General features: G+C 46.7%; 1 protein-coding gene across 5 annotated transcripts in view; it reads right to left on the bottom strand.

The window, feature by feature from the left end:
- Positions 1 to 22,179, bottom strand: part of PRDM16 (PR/SET domain 16) — a 447,195-nt gene that overhangs the window by 57,260 nt on the left and 367,756 nt on the right. For all 5 annotated transcript variants that reach the window (XM_081870802.1, XM_081870803.1, XM_081870805.1 and 2 more), the window contains exon 4: positions 1,285 to 1,419. In XM_081870802.1, coding sequence (XP_081726928.1) covers positions 1,285 to 1,419 — 135 coding nt within the window. The remainder of the gene's footprint in view (positions 1 to 1,284; positions 1,420 to 22,179) is intronic.

Below are 22,179 nucleotides of genomic sequence, written 5' to 3'. Positions count from 1 at the left end.
CAAAGTACCTGTCTAACAGCTCCATCTGGTACGCCGGCTGAGACCCTACCTGCCCACAAACTGTCTCGCCTGTTTTTCGCTGGCTAGGTTCAATTCTAATCCTTCTAAGGATTTGCCCATGGGATGCCCACCTGGTGGAAACTCTAGCTCACATGGCCCTTAAATGTAAAATGTATGATGATCTCCGCCAACAATTTCTAGACCATCTATGTATTCCAATATGGAAAGCAGAGACAGAGGTTATATGCTTCTTATTACAGGGGAGAGACCAGGAGCTCACTAAGACAGTAGCTAAGTTCCTCTGTTTGATTTTTTTTTGTCGCCAAAGTACGCTACAGGATTCTGCCCTTGCTGGAGACCCACAGAGATGAAATAGATTGCTCGCCTCTTCTTCCCTTTGGCAAATGACTGTACTGTTGAAATGGTGACAAGCACAATTCAAAGTGTTGGTGCTGACCTTTAAAGCCCTAAATGGCCTTGGCCCAGTATACTTGAAGAAGTATCTCCACCCCCATCACTCAGCCCAGACACTGAGGTTCTCCTCTGAGGGCCTTCTGGTGGTTCCCTCACTGCGAGAAGCAAAATTACAGGGAACCAGGCAGAAGGCCTTCTTGGTAGTGGCACCCTCCCTGTGGAACGCCCTCCCATCAGATGTCAAGGAGATAAAGAACTACATAACTTTGAGAAGACATCCGAAGGCAGCCCTGTTTAGGGAAGTTTTTAATGTCTGATGTTTCACTATATGTTTTATACATGCTGTTAGCTGCCCAGAGTTGCTGGGGCAACCCAGCCATGTGGGCAGGGTATAAAATTATCATTATGAATTATTGTCAGGTAAGACCTGGAGGCCTGGGAACCCTATTCCCCTAATGCACAATGTGTTCGCAACCCTTACAACAGCTACAAGTTGGCATCATTAATTATTACATCCCAAGATAACAAGGAAAGTTTGATTACTCGCCAGCATGGAACCACTTCTAAAAGTGCCAGTTCCTCAGGCCAATGCACTCAAGTGGTCCCGCCTTGAATCTGGCGTGGTAACCAATCATCAGATCTTGGAGAATATTGTTACGTGTTAAACTTGGGGTACTTTGTTGTGGCGTTCTGGTTTTTCTTTTTAAATGCAACCATTTATCAATTCAAATGATAAATCATCAGAACTTTCTCCTGTGATACACTTAACTCCACTCTCACTGCCCAATTGGCCCCCAAAGGTTCATCACAGCAGCAGAGACACAAGATGACATGGGGAAGAGAAGTGGATTCCATGGATCCAGATCATACCTGGTCATTCACAGGACACACGGCTAGGTTTTGTTCTTCGCTGGAGCAGGCCACCCGGATGTACTTCAGCCAGTTCCCGTTTCCTGTCTGGTTGGCATCGACGCAGAATTTCTCAGTGCCCAGGTCATCGCCAATCTGAAAGAGAAAGCAGTGTTAAACAACCAAATTGGAAGACCATAAACCAGGGGTTCGGTAGCACGTCAAAGTGCAAGTAGATAAATAGGTACCGCTCCGGCAGGAAGGTAAACAGCATTTCTGTGTGCTGCTCTGGTTCGCCAGAAGCGGCTTAGTCATGCTGGCCACGTGACCTGGAAGCTGTACACCGGCTCCCTCGGCCAATAAAGCGAGATGAGCGCCACAACCCCAGAGTCAACCACGACTGGACCTAATGGTCAGGGGTCCCTTTACCTTTACCTTTAAGCCAGGGGTTGGGAACAGCTTTTCAGCTGGAGGGCCGCATTCCTTTCAAAGCAATCTCCAGAGGGCCACATGGCACCAAGGTCAGAAGTGGGAAGAACAACCGTGGCAAAAATTTACCTTTGTGCAGCAGTTTGCTTTGTACACATACCCACACATGGATCCCCTCTCTATTCTCCATCCATGTAAGCATGGGGCATTATCAAGAGTTCAGGGACACATTCAAATGCTCAAGGAGAATCTGAAGCAGTGCTAGTGAGGGCTGTGGACTGGGGAGAGTTCTGAGGGCCAAATGGAGGGGGTTGAGGGCTGCATTGGGCCCCAGAGCTGGAGGCTCTCTACCCCTGCTATAAGTACTTAAGTAAAGACATAAGCAGGGTGGGAGGGAGAAAAGCAGCCCAAAATTTATTGGCCAGGTCAAATTGGTCTGGAAAAATCAGTTGCGTCTTGGAACTCACAACCTCTCTTGGCCTTGCTTCCTTTGTGCAAACTGAGAAAGTGCATAGTTCCTGCCTACGGTGACATCCACAATTTTGATTCCTCTGGCAAGGGAGCCATGCTGCCATAACCATACCAAAGGCCATAGCTCCATGGTAGAGCATCTGCCTTGAATGTAATGGCTCCAGAGTTCAATCCCTGGCATCTCCAGGTAGGGCTCAGAGAGGCCTCTCTCCCTGAAATCCTGGAGAGCTGCTGCCAACCAGGGTAGACAATACTGAGCCAGATGGACTGACTACATGTTCCTATACTGTGGGCTGCATCCCCGAACCAAGCAATTTATGCCCGAGTTTCACCCTGAAATCCTGCACACAGAAGGGCTTATGTGGAAAAAAATGAATAAGCCGGTAGGTGGGTTGCTTATGAAAACCAGCCCCTTGAACAAAGTATTTCTGGGCGTGCACAGAGTGCCTTTAACCTAGCTACAATTGCAATCAGTCACTACACATTTGGGTTTGAGGTCAGGTCAAAGTGTGTGACTTCTAGGCAGAGATGGATCCAGATTCCTCCCCCCTTTTAATAATAATAATTTATTATTTATACCCCGCCCATCTGCCGAGTTTCCCTAGCCACTCTGGGCGGCTCCCAATCGAGTGTTAAAAACAATACAGCATTAAATATTAAAAACTTCCCTAAACAGGGCTGCCTTCAGATGTATTTTAAAGATAAGATAGCTGCTTATTTCCTTCACATCTGAAGGGAGGGTGTTCCACAAGGCGGGTGCCACTACCAAGAAGGCCCTCTGTCTGGTTCCCTGTAACCTCACTTTTCGCAATGAGAGAACCACCAGAAGGCCCTCGGTGCTGGATCTCAGTGTCCGGGCTGAACGATGGGGGTGGAGAAGTACATTGAAAGAGAGAATGGGGTTGATTAAAAGGCAGCATGCTTCAATGTCAGTCTAAGCAACCTTCCCCAACCTGGTGCCCTCCAGATACTATTAAATTCCACTGGCCCATGTTGATAGAGCCAATCACCTGGGATTGTGGGAGATGGAGTCCAGCAACATTTGGAGGGCACCAGGTTGCAGAAGACTGGGCAAAGGCAAGTTATCTCAGCTGAAGCCTAAAAACAGAAGCCCAGTTGTGATTAACAGAAGCCCTGATGACAGACATGCTCACAGATACTTAGAAGATACAAATGTGCAAGTGTGGGAAAGAAAATGATGGTGGTGACCTTTTAAAAATTCACGGTTGTTTTCTGTTTCTCTCTCTTTCTCTTCTCAAAGAGCCTCTACTTTCTTCACACAGGAAAGCTAGCAAGTTATGTGAGAGTATCTGAAGACAGGTAGCAAAGATTTTTCACACACACACTCTTCTTTCTTTCTTTTTTGCAGAGGCAAGTGAGTGTTCTCAATAGCTTGGGTACTTCCCCAGTGTGATTACTGCAATGTGGTTCAGAGTTGTGAGTAGGGTTAAGGAACTGCAGCTGGGATAGGACATGACTCCCAGGCTATTGGTGCATGGTGCATGGTGGTTAGGGCATCACTGTTGTAAACCTGGGAGGTTGCGCAGGAGCAGGACTGTTTGAAATTGGGACCCACCCAAGTCTGGCCTGGATCCCTTTGTTAGACAAACACAGGTGATGTATTGCATGGGGTGTTAAATAGATAGCCAATTGCTTCTACAGTGGATGCTTGGGTTGCGAACGTGATCTGTGCGAGATGCACGTCCATAACCCGCAGCATCCACAACCTGCAGTGGCACATCTGCACACGCACGGGTTGTGATTCGGCGCTTCTGCACATGCGCAAAGCGCAATTGAGCACTTCTGTGCACGCGAGACCGCCAAAACCCAGAAGTAACCCATTCCGGTACTTATGGGGTTCGGCAGTACGCAACCTGAAAAAATGCAGCCATCTGTAACCCGAGGTATGACCGTATTGGGGTTTTTTTTGGGGGGGGATAAAGATGATCCAGGCTTGTTGCAGTTTTAAGGGGGGGGGGTGAGTAACACAGAGAACTAAACATTGAGCTCTGACTGCATTTTAGGGTACCAGCCATTGCCCTAGAGACCTGACATAGCAGCAACTATGCTTTTTGGAGTATTTATTGTGTAGGCACACAACTTAAGTACTCCAAAAGGCAGCCTGTTGCTCCACACCCCACCTGTAAATTTGTAAATAAACACAACTACTACAAAATGCCAGGGACCTCCTTCCTAAGGAAATAAAAGATTTTTTAAGTGTTGGGTCTTCAAAACTTTTCGCTGCTTTAAGAAGTGGATCAGGCTTAACAGTACTAACTTGGACTAAGTTACTGGGATGTTCTGGGCTCCGTTCAAGGTGTGGACGTGTTAACCTTCAAAGCCTCCTGCTTTGAGAGATGTCTGGGTTTTTTTATGGATGATGAATACAATGTGCAATTAGCCGGATGTGGAAAAACCCAGTGCGTGCGACAATGATTTGCGTACCTTGCAAGAATGATTTGGACCTTTGGCAAGCAGAAAATGACATCTCCGCTTTTGCAGATAAGGATCTCCCAAACCCGCAAAGCTAGTGAATGGGAAAGGGGGAGGAGCAGGGGACGGGAGTGTCCAGAAGAATCTCAGACAAGATGGTCACCCCACTTCTGTTTAAAAGCCTCCAATGAAGGAGAGGCGACCACCTGCCGAAGGAGTCCTTCCCACTTTCGAAGAGCTTTTACTGTCAGAAAGTTCTTCCTAACGTTTAGTCAGAATCGCCTTCCTTGCAATGGGAACCCATCAGCTTGGGCTCTACCCGCCAGAGCAGCAGAAAGCAAGCTTGCTCCATCTTCTGTGTGACAGCCCTTCAAATATTTGAAGATGGCTAAGTCTTACCCAAGGGATGCGGGTGGCGCTGTGGGTTAAACCACAGAGCCTAGGACTTGCCAATCAGAAGGTCGGCGGTTCGAATCCCCGTGAGCTCCCATTGCTTGGTCCCTGCTCCTGCCAACCTAGCAGTTCAAAAGCAAGTCAAAGTGCAAGTAGATAAATAGGTACTACTCCGGCGGGAAGGTAAACGGTGTTTCCGTGCACTGCTCTGGTTCGCCAGAAGCAGCTTAGTCATGCTGGCCACATGACCCGGAAACTGTATGCTGGCTCCCTCGGCCAATAAAGCAAGATGAGCGCCGCAACCCCAGAGTCTGCCAAGACTGGATCTAATGGTCAGGGGTCCCTTTACCTTTACTTAAGTCTTACACAGAGTTTATTTGTAGAAACGGACAGGCCCTAGTTCATCACGTTCGTTCATTTCAGTAGGGTTGATATTGGGTGCAACCCAATGGGTCTACTCTGAGTCTACCTTGATACAAACCACGGTGTTTTCAGAAAACAACAACACATCTTCCGCTTGGGTTATTTCTGTATTATCAAATCCTCCTGTGTGGATGCAGATAGGGAAACTGAGGAGGTGATGAAAGGGAAGGCAGCTATCTGCATGGAGCTGGGGGAGGGAAAGGATTCTACCCCTTGACAAGAGGTGACAATGCAATGCTTTGCTGGCTGTCTCTGCATTTCTTCACTCATCACTTTCGTCTGGGCTCAACTCTGTCCACCTCACCCCCCAGCCCCCCCTCCAGGCATGTTGTTTTGATCGCCTCACTCTTCTGCATCATTCCTTAGGCTGGCCATTTCTGCTTTCTCATGTTCAGTTATCTTATGGGACTGAGGCATGGAATTCACTGGCATGGGACGTAGAGATGGCCTTTGGTTTACATAGGGTTGTAGCCAATGCTAGTCCTACTTGCAGAAGACCCAGTGTGATATATGAGGACCTAGGAGACCAGGATTCAAATCCCTAGGACCTAGCAGACCAGGACTTAAAGCTCATGGGGTGGCCCTGGCAGTGGCGTAGCATGGGGGGTGCAGGGGGGCCGGCTGCACCGGACGCAACATCTGGGTGGGGCGCGCTCGCACTCACAGCTCTCTGCCCCTACCTGGCTCACTCATTCTCTCTCACTGCTGTGCTGGCTGTGCGAATCCGATCCGAGCCGCCGGGTCGCCGCCCACTGTGGAGGGGGGGTGCCAGGCGTGCGGGTTAGGGGGCGCAAATTACTTGCCTTGCCCCGGGTGCTGACAACCCACGCTACGCCACTGGGCCCTGGCCAGTCACTGCCTCTCAGCATAATTTACCTCACAGGGGTTGTTGTGAGGATAAAATGAGGAGCAGGAGAAGAACTAGGTATGCCCCCTTAAGCTCCCTGGAGGAAAGGCGGGATGTAAATGAATAGAATAGAATTTTATTATTACGGTCACAGATCAGTTCCAGGTCACTTACAATATCAGGAAAATCATAAAACACAAAAGGAATACATTGTATTGCAATTGGGTATAACAGAGACAATTCAGATATAGCGGCAGTTAAAAAAATATATTAAATCTTGATCACTAAAATATAACCTAAAATTATCATTTAAAACCTTAATCATTTTGGTAGTACAACTTGTTCCCTAAGTTTTATGGCAGTCGCACAGAATTTGGCAACCCACAGGCACACAGAATTTGGCAGGGTGTAAATGTAATAAAGAAATAAATAGATTCAAATTAATGGGCATGGCTCACGTATGTCCATTAACTTCAGTGGGTCTACTTTGAGTAGGACCTGGATACAACCAGTGACTTTTAAGGGGAAAGGGGGCGTTGTGGTGGGATAGGTTCTTCAACCATGACAGTGAAATGGGACCTTCCATGAGGGGCTGTTTCCTTCATGCCCTGCATTTGGGCTTCCCAAAGGTTCACCACTGAGGGAGTCAGGATTAGATGGAGCCTTGGTTCATTAGATGATGCAGGGCCCTTCTTACATTCTTAGTTCAAAGCCTTGGGTTGCTTTAAAAGAGGATGGGGCAAACTGATGGATGGTAAGCCTATCAATAGCTCCTCGCTACAATGGCTGTGTTGAGAACATAAGAAGAGCCTGCTGGATCAGGCCAATGGCCCATTTACTCCAACATCCTGTTCTCACGGTGGCCAACCATATACATTTGGGGAGCCTGGAAGCAGGATTTGAGCACAAAAATACCTCCCCCTCCTCTGGTTTCCAGCAACTGGCATTGAGAAGCATTGCTGCCTCTGATCATGGAGGGACAACAAAGTGTACCTCTGGTGGTATAGTGGTACCTCTGGTTACGTACTTAATTCGTTCCGGAGGTCCACTCTTAACCTGAAACCTTCCTTAACCTGAGGTACCACTTTAGCTTTCTGTTCTCATCCTGAGGTAAAGTTCTTTTTAAAAAAATCTTTTTATTAAATTTTTACTTTAACAGTCCAATCCAATCACATGAAATATTCCAAATTATATATATACATATCAAATAATCCAAATATTCTGCCAAATTATAATTTTTTTTAATAGGACTTCCCATGCTTCAAGTTCGGAGGGTTCTCATCATCTGAGGTAAAGTTCTTAACCCAAGGTACCAGTGGCGTAGCGTGGGGGGTACGGGGGGGGCCCGGCCACACCGGCCGCAACATCTGGGGGTTAGGGTTAGGGGGCGCAAATCCATGGGTTAGGGGGCGCAAATCCACAGGTTAGGGGGTGCAAATTACTTGCCTTGCCCCGGGTGCTGACAACCCACGCTATGCCACTGCAAGGTACTACTTCTGGGTTATTGAAGTCTGTAACCTGAAGTGTTTGTAACCCGAGGTACCACTGTAGCTAGTAGCCATCAACAGCCTTTCCCTCCATTAATTTGTCTAATCGCCATTCAAGTCAGTGGCCATCATTGCCTTTTGTAGGAGCAAGTTTCATAGCTGAAGTGTGCTTTGCATGAAAAAGTACTTTCTGTTATCTGTCCCACTTTGGGGGGGCCCTACGGATACCAGTCACCAGGAATAAGTAGAAGAACAGAATTGTAGGGTCTAGTCCACCCCACCCCCCCGCAATGCAGGAATGTGCAGCTCTCCCATACAGGGGTCGAACCTGCAACCTTGGCATTGTCAGCACCACATTCTGACCAACTGAGCCAAGTAGGGAGAGCACAGTTGCACTCAAGGCCTGCTTGCTGATGTTCCACGTCAAATGTATTGCCTGTTCTTATAGGACTAAATCATGTGCATCAGAATAAAGGAAAGCAATCCATAAATACAGGAACAAAATTTAAGTATCCAACAGCTGAATAAAATGGAGGCATAGGGTGTCTGTACATGAAGCACCACTGATGACATTGCTCACCTGGGGGGGGGGGTGGCACCCTTTGATCTAAGGCCAGCCCTGGAAATGGGTGTGGATTTGAGCAGCGGCACAAAGCGGTGGCCCTCTCCACCCACCCAAAAAAGCTTGCCGGGTCCTCCTTGCCGGTTTATAGTCCCATGTCAGCAAACCTCACAAGTGCTCCGGCAGTTGAAATGAGAAAACATTGGTCTGAGATCCGGTGTGGGTTTTCACTTTTTAAATGTGCTACCATTAAACTGCAGGAGTTCACAGGGCAAAGGGTTGCAGAGCGAACCACAGAGCTGACCACAATTTTACACGTTTGAAGCAGAGAGTTCTGTGTTTTGAAATTGCCAGCAGAGGGAGAGGCATAAACTGCGCGCTCCCAGAGCAGCTACTGAGAGCAACAAGGAGAGTGGGGTTTTAGTAAAGCAGGAAATTATGTTCGGCAAGGCAAAAAGAGTGCTACAATTGTGGGAAGAAGCCATGTCCTCATCACCTTTAATGATTATTGTTATTTTGCAAGATTATTGCCAACGCCTCCTCTTTTTTTTCCTGCCAGCAAACACATCTTCTGCTTTTTTCAGAAGGTGCAAAGAAAGAAAGCTTCTGAGTACTATTTGCACCACAAGGTGGAAAACCTGTGGCCCTCCAGATATTGTTGGGTGCCAGCTTCCATCAGCTCCAGCTACAAATGGATGAATATGTCAATTTTGGGTTCTCCTTGGTCCTCATTTTTCTCCTTCTTCTCTATGCCCCCGGGTCAGACTTGACCCAGGAGTGGAGCTGCAGCCGGCTAGCGGTGTTGGGCCGTCACGCAAGGAAGCTGTCTCCATAACTCCCTTGTTCACTGGAGCCAGGCTCCAATGAGGGAGCCTGTCGCCAGGGCGTCTTGCTGCGTGCCCCCTCAAAAACATGCACCCAAGGCCACAGACCCCCAGCATCCCCCCCTACTATGCCACTGACTGGTCCAAGGTCACTCAGCGAGCTTCATGGCTGAGTGGGGATTTGAACCCTGGTCTCCCAGGTCAAAGTCCAGCACCCTAACCGCTACACCGCACTGGCTCTCTTATTGAGAAGGACTGCCAGGGTCTTGCCCTGTGTCTTGTCTAGCTGCAGACATTCCCACCACCCAGCAAACACTGCTGTGACTGGGCGCTAATCCTGCAAGCATGCAGGAGGCAACCATACTGTGGGGACGACGACAGTGGGGAAGTCCTTGGTGGTCCTTCACAACACTAATAATAAACCCCATAAAGTGCTGCTAAATCCAGGCAAAATAAATTCGCCTTCTGGGTTTCCCTTCCTTTGCCCATTGGGTCGCTTGTCCCCTGCCTTACGAACTCTCCTCTCAACTTCATACAAAGTCCCCATTGTCAATGGACAGTCGTCTTAAGAAGGCCTTTGCTGAATCTGAGCGTGCAATAGGATGTCAGGCTTACGTTCCAATAAATAAATCAAACATACTTAAGACCCGTAAGACATCCCAATCACCTTCTTATTTTATTTTTAACCCTATGCCAAGCTAAGTTTTTATTGGATACACTCAACTGATCCTACAGTACGGTAATGGGTCTCTCTCTCTCTCTCCTCCCCAGCCCCCCCCCCCAAATTTTACGGACAAAAGACCTTTTCTTGTCTTCAAGGGCTGACAAGTTTATCCAAATATTCTCGGCTTAGTACTAGCCCCTTTCTGAATTGATCAGCTCAGTAAAAGGACACTTTGTACCTTTTAAAAAAACCCACACACACACATGAGGGAGACCAGCAAAGGGCAGTTGGTAGGGGGTGAGGAATGTGCTTAAACCGAAGGATGGTGTCAGACGGACAGAACTGGGGTGTAACCACTCGTCTCTTCCACTTTTCAAACTACTTGGGTAACCCACAGGAGGAGCAAATGGTATAATCAACAGTTCCCCTCCCAGCAAAACTCCCTTTCACCTTTCAGGTTGGCACACTGCAGGTGTGGCCATTAAGTGTCAAATATATACAGTGGTACCTCGGGTTACAAACACTTCAGGTTACAAACTCTGCTAACCCAGAAGCACTACCTCTGGTTGAGAACTTTTCCCCAGGATGGGAATGGAAATCACGTGCTGGCAGCACGGTGGCAGGGGGAGGCCCCATTACCGAAAGCACGCCTCAGGTTAAGAACGGTTTCGGGTTAAGAACAGACCTCCAGAATGAATTAAGTTCATAACCCGAGGTACCACTGTATATATATTCTGGGATGAGAATTCTAGCCCTGCCTTCCTCTTAGAGACGTACAAATGTATTAGTTTCAGTTTCTCATTGTCCCAGTCCTAACTTTAGTTCTGCGCTTCTGTGCATCAGGTTTTTCTTTTGAAGTCCTAATCAAAATTGATCATCAATTTAAGTGCACATTTCTCCTAAGCTACATGTTTTTCTATGCCGAACATACCCGTTCTTGCAAGCACTCCTCTTCCCCCAAAGGAAAGCATTTTCGCATGTGATTTCCACGGACGTGCCCATTTTTTAGGCTCACTTTCTCCTAATATACAGTACAAGCGCATGTTATGTGCAGTTAACTTGCACGGTTTCAACCACACACAGTTGAAGGCGGGCTGGTTGAATCTGTGCGCGCTAAACCCAAGCCAGGCTGACAGCTTAAAAGCTCTTTGTGCACTGAGTCCACTCACACGAGCGTCCCAGAGCCCTGTGAGATCTCACGTGAGCATCTCAGAGCCAGAGTGCTGAGCAGGCCTTACCCCAAGCTCAAGGCAGAGAGGTCTCCTTGGGTTACCCAGTGTGCAAACAACATGTAAGCTTTTTGCCCTGCTTGCTGGGCAAGGCCTACTTGCTACTTAAGCACTGGGAGTATGTGGGATTCTCTCTCTCTCTCTCTCCCCCTCACCCACTAGCCGTGAAGGTGCCTCTGAGGGTTTGGGTACCCACAATTTTCATGTATACATGGAACCCTTGGAACAGAATGCCCATGTAAGATACAATAGTACTGTACACATGTTTTGTATGCAGTCTTTGGAGAACTGCATTGCAAAATTTGGAGACCTGAGAAATCTTATTGAGACACTTGGCTTCCCTGGAAGTTCTTCAGATGCTTCCCCCAAGCAGGAACTTGAGTCATTTTGCTGTAGGGAAGCAAAAGCAACTCAGTATTTTCCCCCAGTTTTCTCCCAAGCATGGAGAGTCACTCCACCAGTCTCAGAACCCCAAGGCAGTCCTGCCTAGACTAGCAGCCAACCAGTAGCCAACCAGATGACTATGGGAAGCCTGTAAAAAGGACATAAGGGCAACCGCTCTCTCCTCTCATGTAGTTCCCAGCAACTGGTCCTTCCGATACAGGAGAAAGGATATAATCATCAATTACAAGTAGCCATTGATAGCCTTATCCTCCATGAATTTGTCAAATCCTCTCTTAAAACCTATCCAAGCTGGTGACCATCACAACCTTCCGGGTGTGTGTGTGGAGTGAATTCCATAATTTACCTATGTGTTGGGTGCAGAAATATTTCTTTTTCTCCATTCTAAATCTCCCAGTCTTCAGCTCCATTGTATGCCCCCCGATTCTAGTATTGTGAGAGAGGGGGGGAAACTTCTCTCTCAGACCTTCCAAGTGTCTCTATTTTCTAGGGGCAGTCCTGGATTTATAAAAGATGTCCCAGTTTCTGATTTGATCCCAGAATGTCCAGCTTTTTCTTAGGATGTCCCTATTTTCATTGGAGAACTGTTGGAGGGTATGGAGTTATGCGACTTCTGAGCCAAGGAGGTAAATAACTATACAACCTTTAGAAGACATCTGAAGGCAGCCCTGTATAGGGAAGTTTTTTTAAAAAAAATGTTTAATATTTTATTATGTTTTTATGTATGTTGGAAGCTACCCTGAGTGGCTGGGGCAACCCATTTAGATGGGTGAAGTATAAATATTATTATTATTATTATTATTATTATTATTATTATTATTATTGAATAGGACGTCCCTATTTTCATCTGTGAAATGTTGGAGAGCATGCTCTCTGTCCATGTTCCACACACCACACATAATTTCATATATTTCTACCGTGTCCTCCTACTCCCATTCCAGGGATGCGGGTGGTGCTGTGGTCTAAATCACTGAGCCTCTTGGACTTGTTGATCAGAAGGTTGGCATTTCAAATGCCCATGTTGCGGTGAGTTCTGTCTCAGCTGCTGCCAACCTAGCAGTTCGAAAGCACACTAGTGCAATTAAATCAACAGGTACCACTGCAGCAGGAAGGTAAACAGCATTTCCACGCACTCGGGTTTCCATCACGGTGTTCCATTGCACCAGAAGCGGTTTAGTCATGCTGGCCACTTGACCCGGAAAGCTGTCTGTGGACGGCCTGAAAGCAAGATGAGCACTGCAACTCCATAGTCGCCTTTGACTTAACCATCCAGGGGTCCTTTACCTTTTTTTACCTTTACCTTACTCCCGTTCCCCTGCAAACAAAAAACCCCCTAAATGCACCAATGTCGAAACCTTTCTGTTCTTCCTGCCTTAAGAAATATGGCAAATGGCTTTTCTTTTCAAGAAGAAATTGAACCTGCTTCATACCAAATCTATGCGTCAGCAGATAAATACCCATAAATCTCCCTGCCTCTGCCTTATTAGAATGGTTGCTAGGTAACTGGAACCAGGCCGGCCTCTCCTCCGGTACGTGTGCTGCCTGTCAGGGTCGGTCAACAGCATGAGTTGTTGGCAACGGCGCAGGGATATCCCTGGGACCGTGGGCCACAGGTGCAGCCATCGAGGCATTAGTCAATGATTAGGCCTCGTAAAATATATGAATAGTGTTTCTTTAAGAAGCTATAAAGTTTTATGGAGGAAAAAATCCATGTGTAAAGCATTTCGGTCTGCTCCATGGCTGGTCATTCAAAATTTCACTCATTTCTGTCAGGGCCCTGATAATTAAAACTGTGGCAAGGGTCTGGTTTCTATAATGTCGCCCATCTGGCTTTCGAAGATGAAGCAAATGTAATTGCCGGGGCAGCAAAGAACTGTTGTTGGGGTGGTGTGAGGGGTTTTTTGGTGTGTGTGTGTTTTTTTTGCCATTTACTGGGCTTTCATTTTGTCTCTAAAGCCGGAGGCTTGGGGCGTGTAGCATAAACTTACAGAGCACCAAAGATCGTTAATGGACGTTGCGAAGCAGCGGGGAGGGCAGGAGAGGTTACGCCATGTGCTTTATAAGTTTGACACTAGAAGGTCCATTAATGAAAAAGTTAGATTTCAATCTGTGGGGCGGGCGATAATTGTTTGAAACTGTTTGCTAAAAGGTATGTGTGTGTGTCTGTATGGTTTTGTGCATGTGGTTTAGGGACTTAAGAGGTGTCGCATTGTCCTTCGGGGTACCTGAAGTAATAAATAATGGCCTATCATTAAGGAATCAAGTCATCTTCTGATGCCATCTCTCCTTGAAAAGATAAAGGCATTTGTGTGTAACTGTTGTTAGATTTTAATTGTGGCATTTTTCTAGCTTTATAATCTGCAGATTTGCCTTCAGTTATCATCTTTTGCATGTTTTTAGCTTTTCGGTATTTTATTTTTATTGCTTTAATTTATGTAAGGTGCCTTGAGTCCTGGTGTAGGGAAAAGGCAGGGCATTAATAATAAGAATGCCTTCCGAAGTTGAGGAGAGAAGAATTATGAAATACATTGAAAATAAAGCAGGAGATCCAACGCAAAGCGAAAAAGCCAGAGTGGTGCACGGCTGGCTTTTGTTTTTGTTTTTTTTCTCCACAGAGCTTCTTTCTGTAAGGTCAACCCGATGTCTTTGGAGGGTAAAAATCCCCAACCCGTGCTGCCTACTTGCTGACTACAAAACGAGATTGTACAACACAATGTCTTGCCTGATTGTCCCACGCAGCTATCTCACATCATGAAAGGCTATCTGTGCTCCTGAATGGCAACACTGTGTGACAAGACAGTGTCGGGATTGTTGGAGCCGTGTCTTCACTAAGTCAAACAGAAAAAGGTCCCCCGCCTTTCCTCTTCTTCTTCTTTGACTGGGAGAAAATGAGCATATGGAAAATCCCAAGCGGACAGTACTTTGCTCCCCCCCCTTTTTTCTTTGACCCTAATGGGAACATCAACGGCACATCTGGTATCATTTTAGGACTTTCTGAAGATGTTCCACTTTGGAAAAAGGCAGGAACACCTCCGGGGTGGATGGAAAACAGAGAACTGAGGGCTTCTGTGTAGAAGTTCAAGAATAATGGCAACAGCGGCTGTCAATGCACGTCTAAGGATGTGACCAGACAGTGGTGTTGAATGGGGAATAAGATATGCACACACAGAGAGTGCAATCCCACACTTGATAAACTCCACTCTACTTTCCCCTCATTTTTGCACCATTAATTTATGTCAGGGGTCACCAATGTTTCACCCTCAGGTGGGCCCATTTGCAAACTGAAGAAACCATTGTGGGTACCACTTTCACACTGCGCCCTCAGAGGCAGGGCAGAAGGTCCCGGGAACAATCTCCACCATGTCTAGGAGGGCTGGGGAAAAGACTTGTGTCTGAAAGCCCAAAGAGACACTGCCAGTCTGAGCAGACAATACTAAGTTAGACAGACCAACAGCCTGACTCTGTAAAGGACAGCTTCCGAAGTTCCTCTGTAGAGTTGGTTTCTGTCTCCCTTCTCTGAACACGACAACAGAAGCTCTTATTTGAAAGTATGGAAGAGATATTTTTTAGGCTAAAAGTGCAAGGACCAGAAGCCAACATTTCAAGGTCCATGAGCAAGGCAAATGGTTCATAACTGAACAGAAGGTAGGAAGATGCCCCAACAATGGGCATGCCCTGCTTGCCAAGCTTTTAAAGATGAGGTGGCGTGAGCTCATTCACAAGATCCCATCTCTCTTGGGTTGTGCACACATGCGCTCCATCTGGGTGGGTGCGTCTGATCCCATGTGCCAAGGTGGTGCCTGGTTCTTGGCAGCAAGCCTGTGCCTTGTCCCTTTGTCTCCAGCTCCAGCACCACCACCTCTTGTGGTCCCTCTTTCTGGCTGGTGGATGTCCTTCTCACTCTCTGATGGGGCTCTGCACTCCACAGGAAGGCCAGGAGAGAAAGCAGATGATCTACTTCCTCCTCCCTAGCGTAGTCAGTCACAAGGGGTGGGCCTACATCCCTGGGTGCCCAACTCCCAACCTCCTCCAACTGGTGGAGCCAAGGGGCCCATGGCAGTTGGCAACCACCGTAGGTACAAAACAAAGTTATCTCTATAGCGTAATAGATTAGCAACATCGTTGCTGAAGGCAGAGGCAAAATTCCCACATGTGGTCCTCGTTATTATACTCGCTTGGAGATGAAAGCGGACAGGAACATGATAAATTGGACCATGCACTCAAAACTGACGAAAATATTTTCATTGCTGTGTTCTCAATGCAATTATGGGGCAGCCTCCTTGTTGCCCACTGAATCGCTAACATTTCTAATTAGACGTGCTCGCTTCATTCAACTGGCAGCGGCACTTAGTTGGAAAAACCGGGATTCTTAAACTCTGCAAAACGGCCTGCCAAGACAGCGGTTAATGGGCTAACCTTTATTAATTTGTCAACATTCTCTTTAAGTAGCCATTCATGAGCAGGGGGAGAAACACAGTCTGCAACCAAAACAGAAAGTATGCAGAACAGTGCAAGAAATGTTAATCTTTTCATATCTTTTTCCATTTGCAAGCCTATTTTCAAGGACTGCAGGACAGGGGAAGGACTGCAGCTCATTGGTAGAATATCTGTCCTGAAGGTTCCAGGTTCATTCCTTGGAATCTGGAAAAAGCTGTTGTCTGAAACCCCAGAGAGTTATTGCCATTCAGAGTAGACAATTCCAAGCTAGATGGACTGACTCAGTATAAGGCAACTTTCTGGGTTCCTATGAATTTAGGATTTAGCCCATTCAGAAATGCAGGGCTCGGAAGGGCCCACTTCTCCATTCTCATTTTGCCACACTGCTTTTGAGAAGGTCTGAGTCAATGGCAGTGGCAATGGCTTGGGTGGAAGGACCACCAGTTTCCATGCCGCATGCCGATGCAACGTTGCTCTGCCCTCTTCATGAAGAAAGCAGGATTGTTTAGGCTCATAGGAAGCTGACTTAGGCAGAACCAGAACCAGTCCAGCCAGCTCAGTGCTGTCTACATCCATCTGCAGTGGCTCTCCATGGTTTCAAGCTGGGGACATTCCCAGCCCTACCTGGATATGTCATTGGAAAATGAACCTGGAACCTGGGCTCTGCCCTGAACCACAGCCTGTTTCCTCCGAAAAATGGAAAATTTGATGGGGGAGGGGGAAATAAGGAAGCCTAGAACGGCCTTCCCCCCATCCAGATGTTTTGGGACCATGTTTTGGGAGGAGAAAGAGGCTGCCAGGAAGGGGGGGGGATGCTGGGAGTAGAAGGGAGTGAAAATAAAAGTTGGCATGAAGGTGAAAGAGGAAATAAACCAGCAAGGTTTCTGAGAATCAGTGTTGATAAGTGGAGCAGGAGCTGAAACTCAAACTCAGAAGTTGCTGCAAATAAGGATTTGCTACACATGGTTTTGATATAACATAACACTACAACACCATCTAGAGTATCGCGTGTGTGCATGTGTGCGCGCGCACTATTATTATAAGCAGGACACATAGCTAATCATATAGTTATGGAAACACGTTGCCCTAAAGCAGATGCACATGAAGAAAGCACTCCAATAAAGGTAGACCGGTCTCCGAGGAAAGGAAAAATCATATTAATATAATATTTACAAATGAGCAGGCTGGCTTCAGCACTCACAGGGGTGCTGGAGAAGCAAGGAGACTCCCAGATCCATGGCTTCCCAACACGACCGAGCTCTCCATGTATGCTGAATTTACTTTGCCAGGTTGCAACAGGCGAGGGTGTCCCTTCCGGGAGCAGTGGGGAAGGAGAACCTCACACAACCTATCTCTCTGTGCTATCTGTTGGTGTTCAGGTGGGACACTTCTGAAAGCTCTCTGAGTATTCCTAAAGGAGTTACCGTGCATTTCCTAAGCATCTTTGCATGAGCAACACCCAAGGTTTCACACACACACACACACACACACACCAACCCAGGACACCATGGTGGGGGAGGCAAAACATACCTAACTTTATTCTTCTACTTGCAATGTCCAACTTTGCTGCACAAGCCCACCTACTGGCCTTTCTGCTTATATAATGGACGCCACCCCAGGCAGAAAAGGGTCCTTTACACCACCTGTTGGCTGGTCTGCTGTAAGGTGACTTCCTACTTGCACAGCCCCTTGAGTACAAGAGAGGTTACTCCTAGGTAAATGCATTTGGAATTGCAGACCTCCTGCGTGAGCCTCCATGTCTACTCAGACATAAATCCTACTGAGCTCAATGAGACTTAGTCCCAGATAATTTCATTTATTTACGTTTATTGGTGATAAGGTACTGCAAAAAAAATGGCATTCTGCACGCAAGCATGTGTACTGTTCTCATAAAACTTGGTATAAATATATAATACTCACAACTTTCACTGCTCCATTGGAATACTTTAACTTCAAAGATGTATATTGCACTTCCTAAAACGTTTTCTTTTTAAATGTGGGATATTAATTTCTGTCCTTTTAAAATTCCGTTATGATGGTTATACATATTGTTTATTGAGAAATCATGTACGGTGGTACCTCAGGTTAAGTACTTAATTCGTTCCGGAGGTCCGTTCTTAACCTGAAACTGTTCTTAACCTGAAGCACTACTTTAGCTAATGGGGCCTCCTGCTGCTGCCACCACACGATTTCTGTTCTCATCCTGAAGCAAAGTTCTTAACCTGAAGCACTATTTCTGGGTTAGCGGAGTCTGTAACCTGAAGTGTATGTAACCTGAAGCATATGTAACCTGAGGTACCACTGTATATAATACACTATTCAGTTCTGTGTGGAAGGGGCACTATTACAGGGGCTACATAATATTCATTTGGCATTTGTAAGAAATCAATCTCTTCATGTGGAAGCGCCTGCACTGTGGAACTCGCTGCCTATTGAAACCAGGCAGGAACTTTTCACTGTACTCTTCCAGGCACCTGCTCAAAACAATTTTGTTTAGGCAAAAAGAATGACTCAGATACCTAGAATGCCAATATGTGCTTCAATCCGATTTCAGTTTATTGCCAATTTTATTTTATTTTTTGGAATGTTTTAAATAGCTGTATTTAACCAATGATTTTATTCTTTAATTCTCTTTGTAAACCAATTTGTTGTTGTTGTTGTTTTAAAAAACCTAACCAATCAAGCAGTGTATATTTTTAATGAAGTAAATAACATGGTTATTTTAACAACTTTTTTTAAAAAAGATTTCCCTGACAAAGGACCAGTAGAAGCTGAAACATGCTGGACTAATAAATATCTCTCGTTGCTTTCTATTCCCTATTCAAGTCATCAAAACATATGAATTGCTTGCAATGCACTGAGATAGGAAAGCCAGCAGGCTATTCCATGCTGATGTCCATTTTGCTTGTGCAAAGGCCCAGAATGCTAGAGCCTTACAAAGACAGGCACATGGGGCCATCCTGAGTCTGGTTTTAATACGGAGCCAGCCAATCTCTCTCTCCCCCCGTGCTTGCAGCCCCAACCCCCTCCTGCCCTTCTGGGTGGACATATTTGGCTCCCGAATGGTTTGACAGTAATGATTAATATAGTGTATTAGGAGATTCCAGTGAAAATATTCGGGATCAAGCTGTGTAGTTTAGTTCTCATCAGCTGGTCGGGTCTACAGGCCTATTAAAAACAGCAGGGGAACTGCAGACTTAATCACAGAGGCTGTGCCTACGGAGGGGAGATGACACACAGACAAGCCGAAAAGATGATGGAGCCGGCCCAAGACATTTGGTGTCTAAATGTCACTCCCTTCCCTCTCTCCCTCCCGCTTCCAATTAACACAGGGCATAGGACATAGGAACATGGGAAGCTGCCTGGTACCGACTCAGAGCATGGTCCACCTAGCCCAGCATTGTCTACCATGACTGGTAGTGGCTCAGACAGGAGACATCCCTTGCCCTACCAGCAATTGAATCTGGGTCTCTCTGCATGCAGAGGAGATGCTCTCCCCACGGAGCTGTGGTCACCCCTCTAAAGTAATATTCTAGTCTTCATGGTCCTATATAAAGAGTGGTTTTAAATAGGAGCAGAGCAAGGTGGCTCAGACCATTGGTCCATTAGTTCAGCATTGCCTACACTGACAGGCAGCAGCTGTCCAGCTTTTCAGGGCAATCGCAGCCCAACCTGGAGACACCAGAGATTGAACTTGGGACCTTCTGCGTGCAAGGCAGATCCTCCAGCATGGAGCTATGGTCCACCTCCAAAGGTCCATCTCCATTTAGGATGGTCTCCTTGTTCTCCCCTTAAAAGAAGGGAAGGTATGCACGGGTATTGTTTCAGGGGTAAATCTAAGCCAAATGAGCAGAGGGACAATTGCAGGCTTCCCTTGCTCCTCGATTTGCTGGACAGCCGAAGTAGACAGAGAAGAATCTAAACCTCCCTACAGTGGGATGGTTCCAACTGGGCTTGAACTGGAGAATCATAAAATTGCAGAACTGGAAGGGACCCTAAGGGCCATCTGGTTCAACCCCTGGCAAAGGAGGGACCACAGCTAAAGAATCCCTGGCAGATGATCATCCAATCTCTGTGTGTCGCTTCGTACACCAGATAATGTTTTTGCTGAGGGCTCCCTCAAACCTGAAGCCTCAGAAATGGGACTTGGGGAAAGCTTCAAGCAGTGAAAGCCAATATGGTGTAGTGGTTAGAGCACTGGTCTAGGATCTGGGAGACCAGGGTTCTAATCCCCACTTGGCCATGAAGGTCACTGGGTGACCCTTGGGCCAGGCACTCGCTCTCCACCTAATCCATCTCATAGGGTTGTTGTGAAGAATAAAATGGGGTGGAGAAGGAGTATGCATGTCACATTGAGCTCCTTGGAGGAAAGGTGGAATAGAAATGGGATGGATGGATGGATGGATGGATGGATGGATGGATGGATGGATGGGTTTAGGGACATAGGATTAGGGACATTTTGAGAGATTATGTCTGGGGCAATCCTAACAGGGGCTACTGCCACTTACTGGGTCTCATGCAAAGAAAGGAAATTATAATTATTTGATTTATTGAAAATACGTATGTCCTGCCTTTCTGTTCAACAAAAATAAAATAAAATAAAAATGACAAAATGACAACAACCAAGGGTTGTATCCAGCTAAGTTATACTCAGAGTAGATCCTTTGAAATTAATGGGCCGAAGTTAGACACACCTATTGATTTTTTAATGGGTCTGCTCTGAGTAGGACTAGTGTTGGCTACAGTCCCATGTCAGAATCCTGCAAGATTAAAACAATCCATTTTGAAGCACATAGAGATGCTGGTAATAGAATAATAAAAAAAAGTGGTAGAGCCCACTCAAAACATGATCTCGTGATGGGATCCATTACAGTAACCAATATATAATCAGTATAATTTGTACTAACAAAAAAAGAACCCTTTAAAGCTGCAAAAATGGCAGGTAAAATAGGACATTGGCAGCTCCACTTTCTGACATTCTTCATCTGCCTCCATTAGAATTGTGCCCATTCTTTTTTGATAGACTAAACCAGGCATGGGGGCCATGTTTGGCCCTCCAGACATTTCTATGCAGCCCTTGAGATGTTGTCCCAGACCACACTCCTGGATGTCAGAGAATTCCAATGGAAACAGAAAAATGGGAATTGTCAAGGGTCACGTATTTGTCCCATGTCCGGAACAGCAGCAGATCTCCAGGGTCCCAGCCTTGCCCAGCGCTACCTAGGGAGTTCCCTCCTGTGTGGAAAGCGAGAGCCATCTCTCTCTCTCTCTTTCTCTCCCCCCCCCAACCAACATCTGCTCTGACTGTCAGTCAAGGGACATTTCCTTGCTAGCGAGGACAGCTGTTCCCCATCCTGTGAGCGAACTGCAGGGGCAGTAGCCTGCAGAAGACTCAGCCCAGCTGGAGATCCCCCTGCCACTGCGCTCAGGTTTCAAGCGCAGCTTCCTAATCGTGTGTAGATGCTGGGAAATTCAATCTTTGAGCCATCCAAGCAGGCCATAAAACAGGCACAGGCTCAGAAAAGGAGGGCGAGATGTTGGTGGCGCCTGCGGGGGAGCAAAGCATGCAAAAGCAAAAAGCAAAAAGCATTAGATTGCCCTTTACTGGGCCTGTGTGCCCAAATAAGGGTGGCTGAAGGAGTCTAATTCCAGGCTATGTCACTCCTGCAGGTGTTCCGCATTTCTGTTTCAGGATCCTACTTCAGCACCGGTCTGTATGTGTTTTAAATTAGCACAGAAATCCACGTTTCAGTCTGCATGCAGTCTCCCAAATTGAGCATCGCTAAATGTATTTTCTTTTGCAATGTGTGTTTCTCTCAAAACGTAGCATTCTGAACATGTTTTCTGGAGACAGTGTTTGAGCCATGAACATTATCTGAGAAGTGAGAAAACAGGCAGGTAGCTAAATTCAAATACACACAATTGCTTAGGAGTTGCAGGGCAGGCTCGTTCATGAGTAGGGAATGTATTCCAGCCCAAGGGCCACACCCCCTTCTGGGCAACATTCTGGAGCCCACATGCTAGTGGAGGGCAGGGCCAGGTGCAAAAGTAGGAGGAACAATGCATAGTAAAATTCACAAACCTCTCTCTATCCTCCATCCAGACACCCAAGCAAAAACACTAAATGGGTGTGTGAAGAAAGGCTGGTGAGAGGTGTGGCTGGGTAGAGTCCAAGGGGCCAGATGGAGGGCCTTGGGGGGCCACATTTGGCCCTGGAGCTGACAGTACCAACCCTGGTCCAGTTCATATCAGACTTCAAAAATAACCAATTCCTCATACTGTACTTCTCCCAGTATACCTGATGGAGCGTCTCCA

This window comes from Podarcis erhardii, assembly GCF_964252035.2.
Source record: "Podarcis erhardii genome assembly, chromosome: 7".
Lineage (NCBI taxonomy): Eukaryota > Metazoa > Chordata > Lepidosauria > Squamata > Lacertidae > Podarcis > Podarcis erhardii.
The sequence above is the reverse complement of the archived record's forward strand: the minus strand, read 5'-3'. Positions and strand labels throughout refer to the sequence as shown.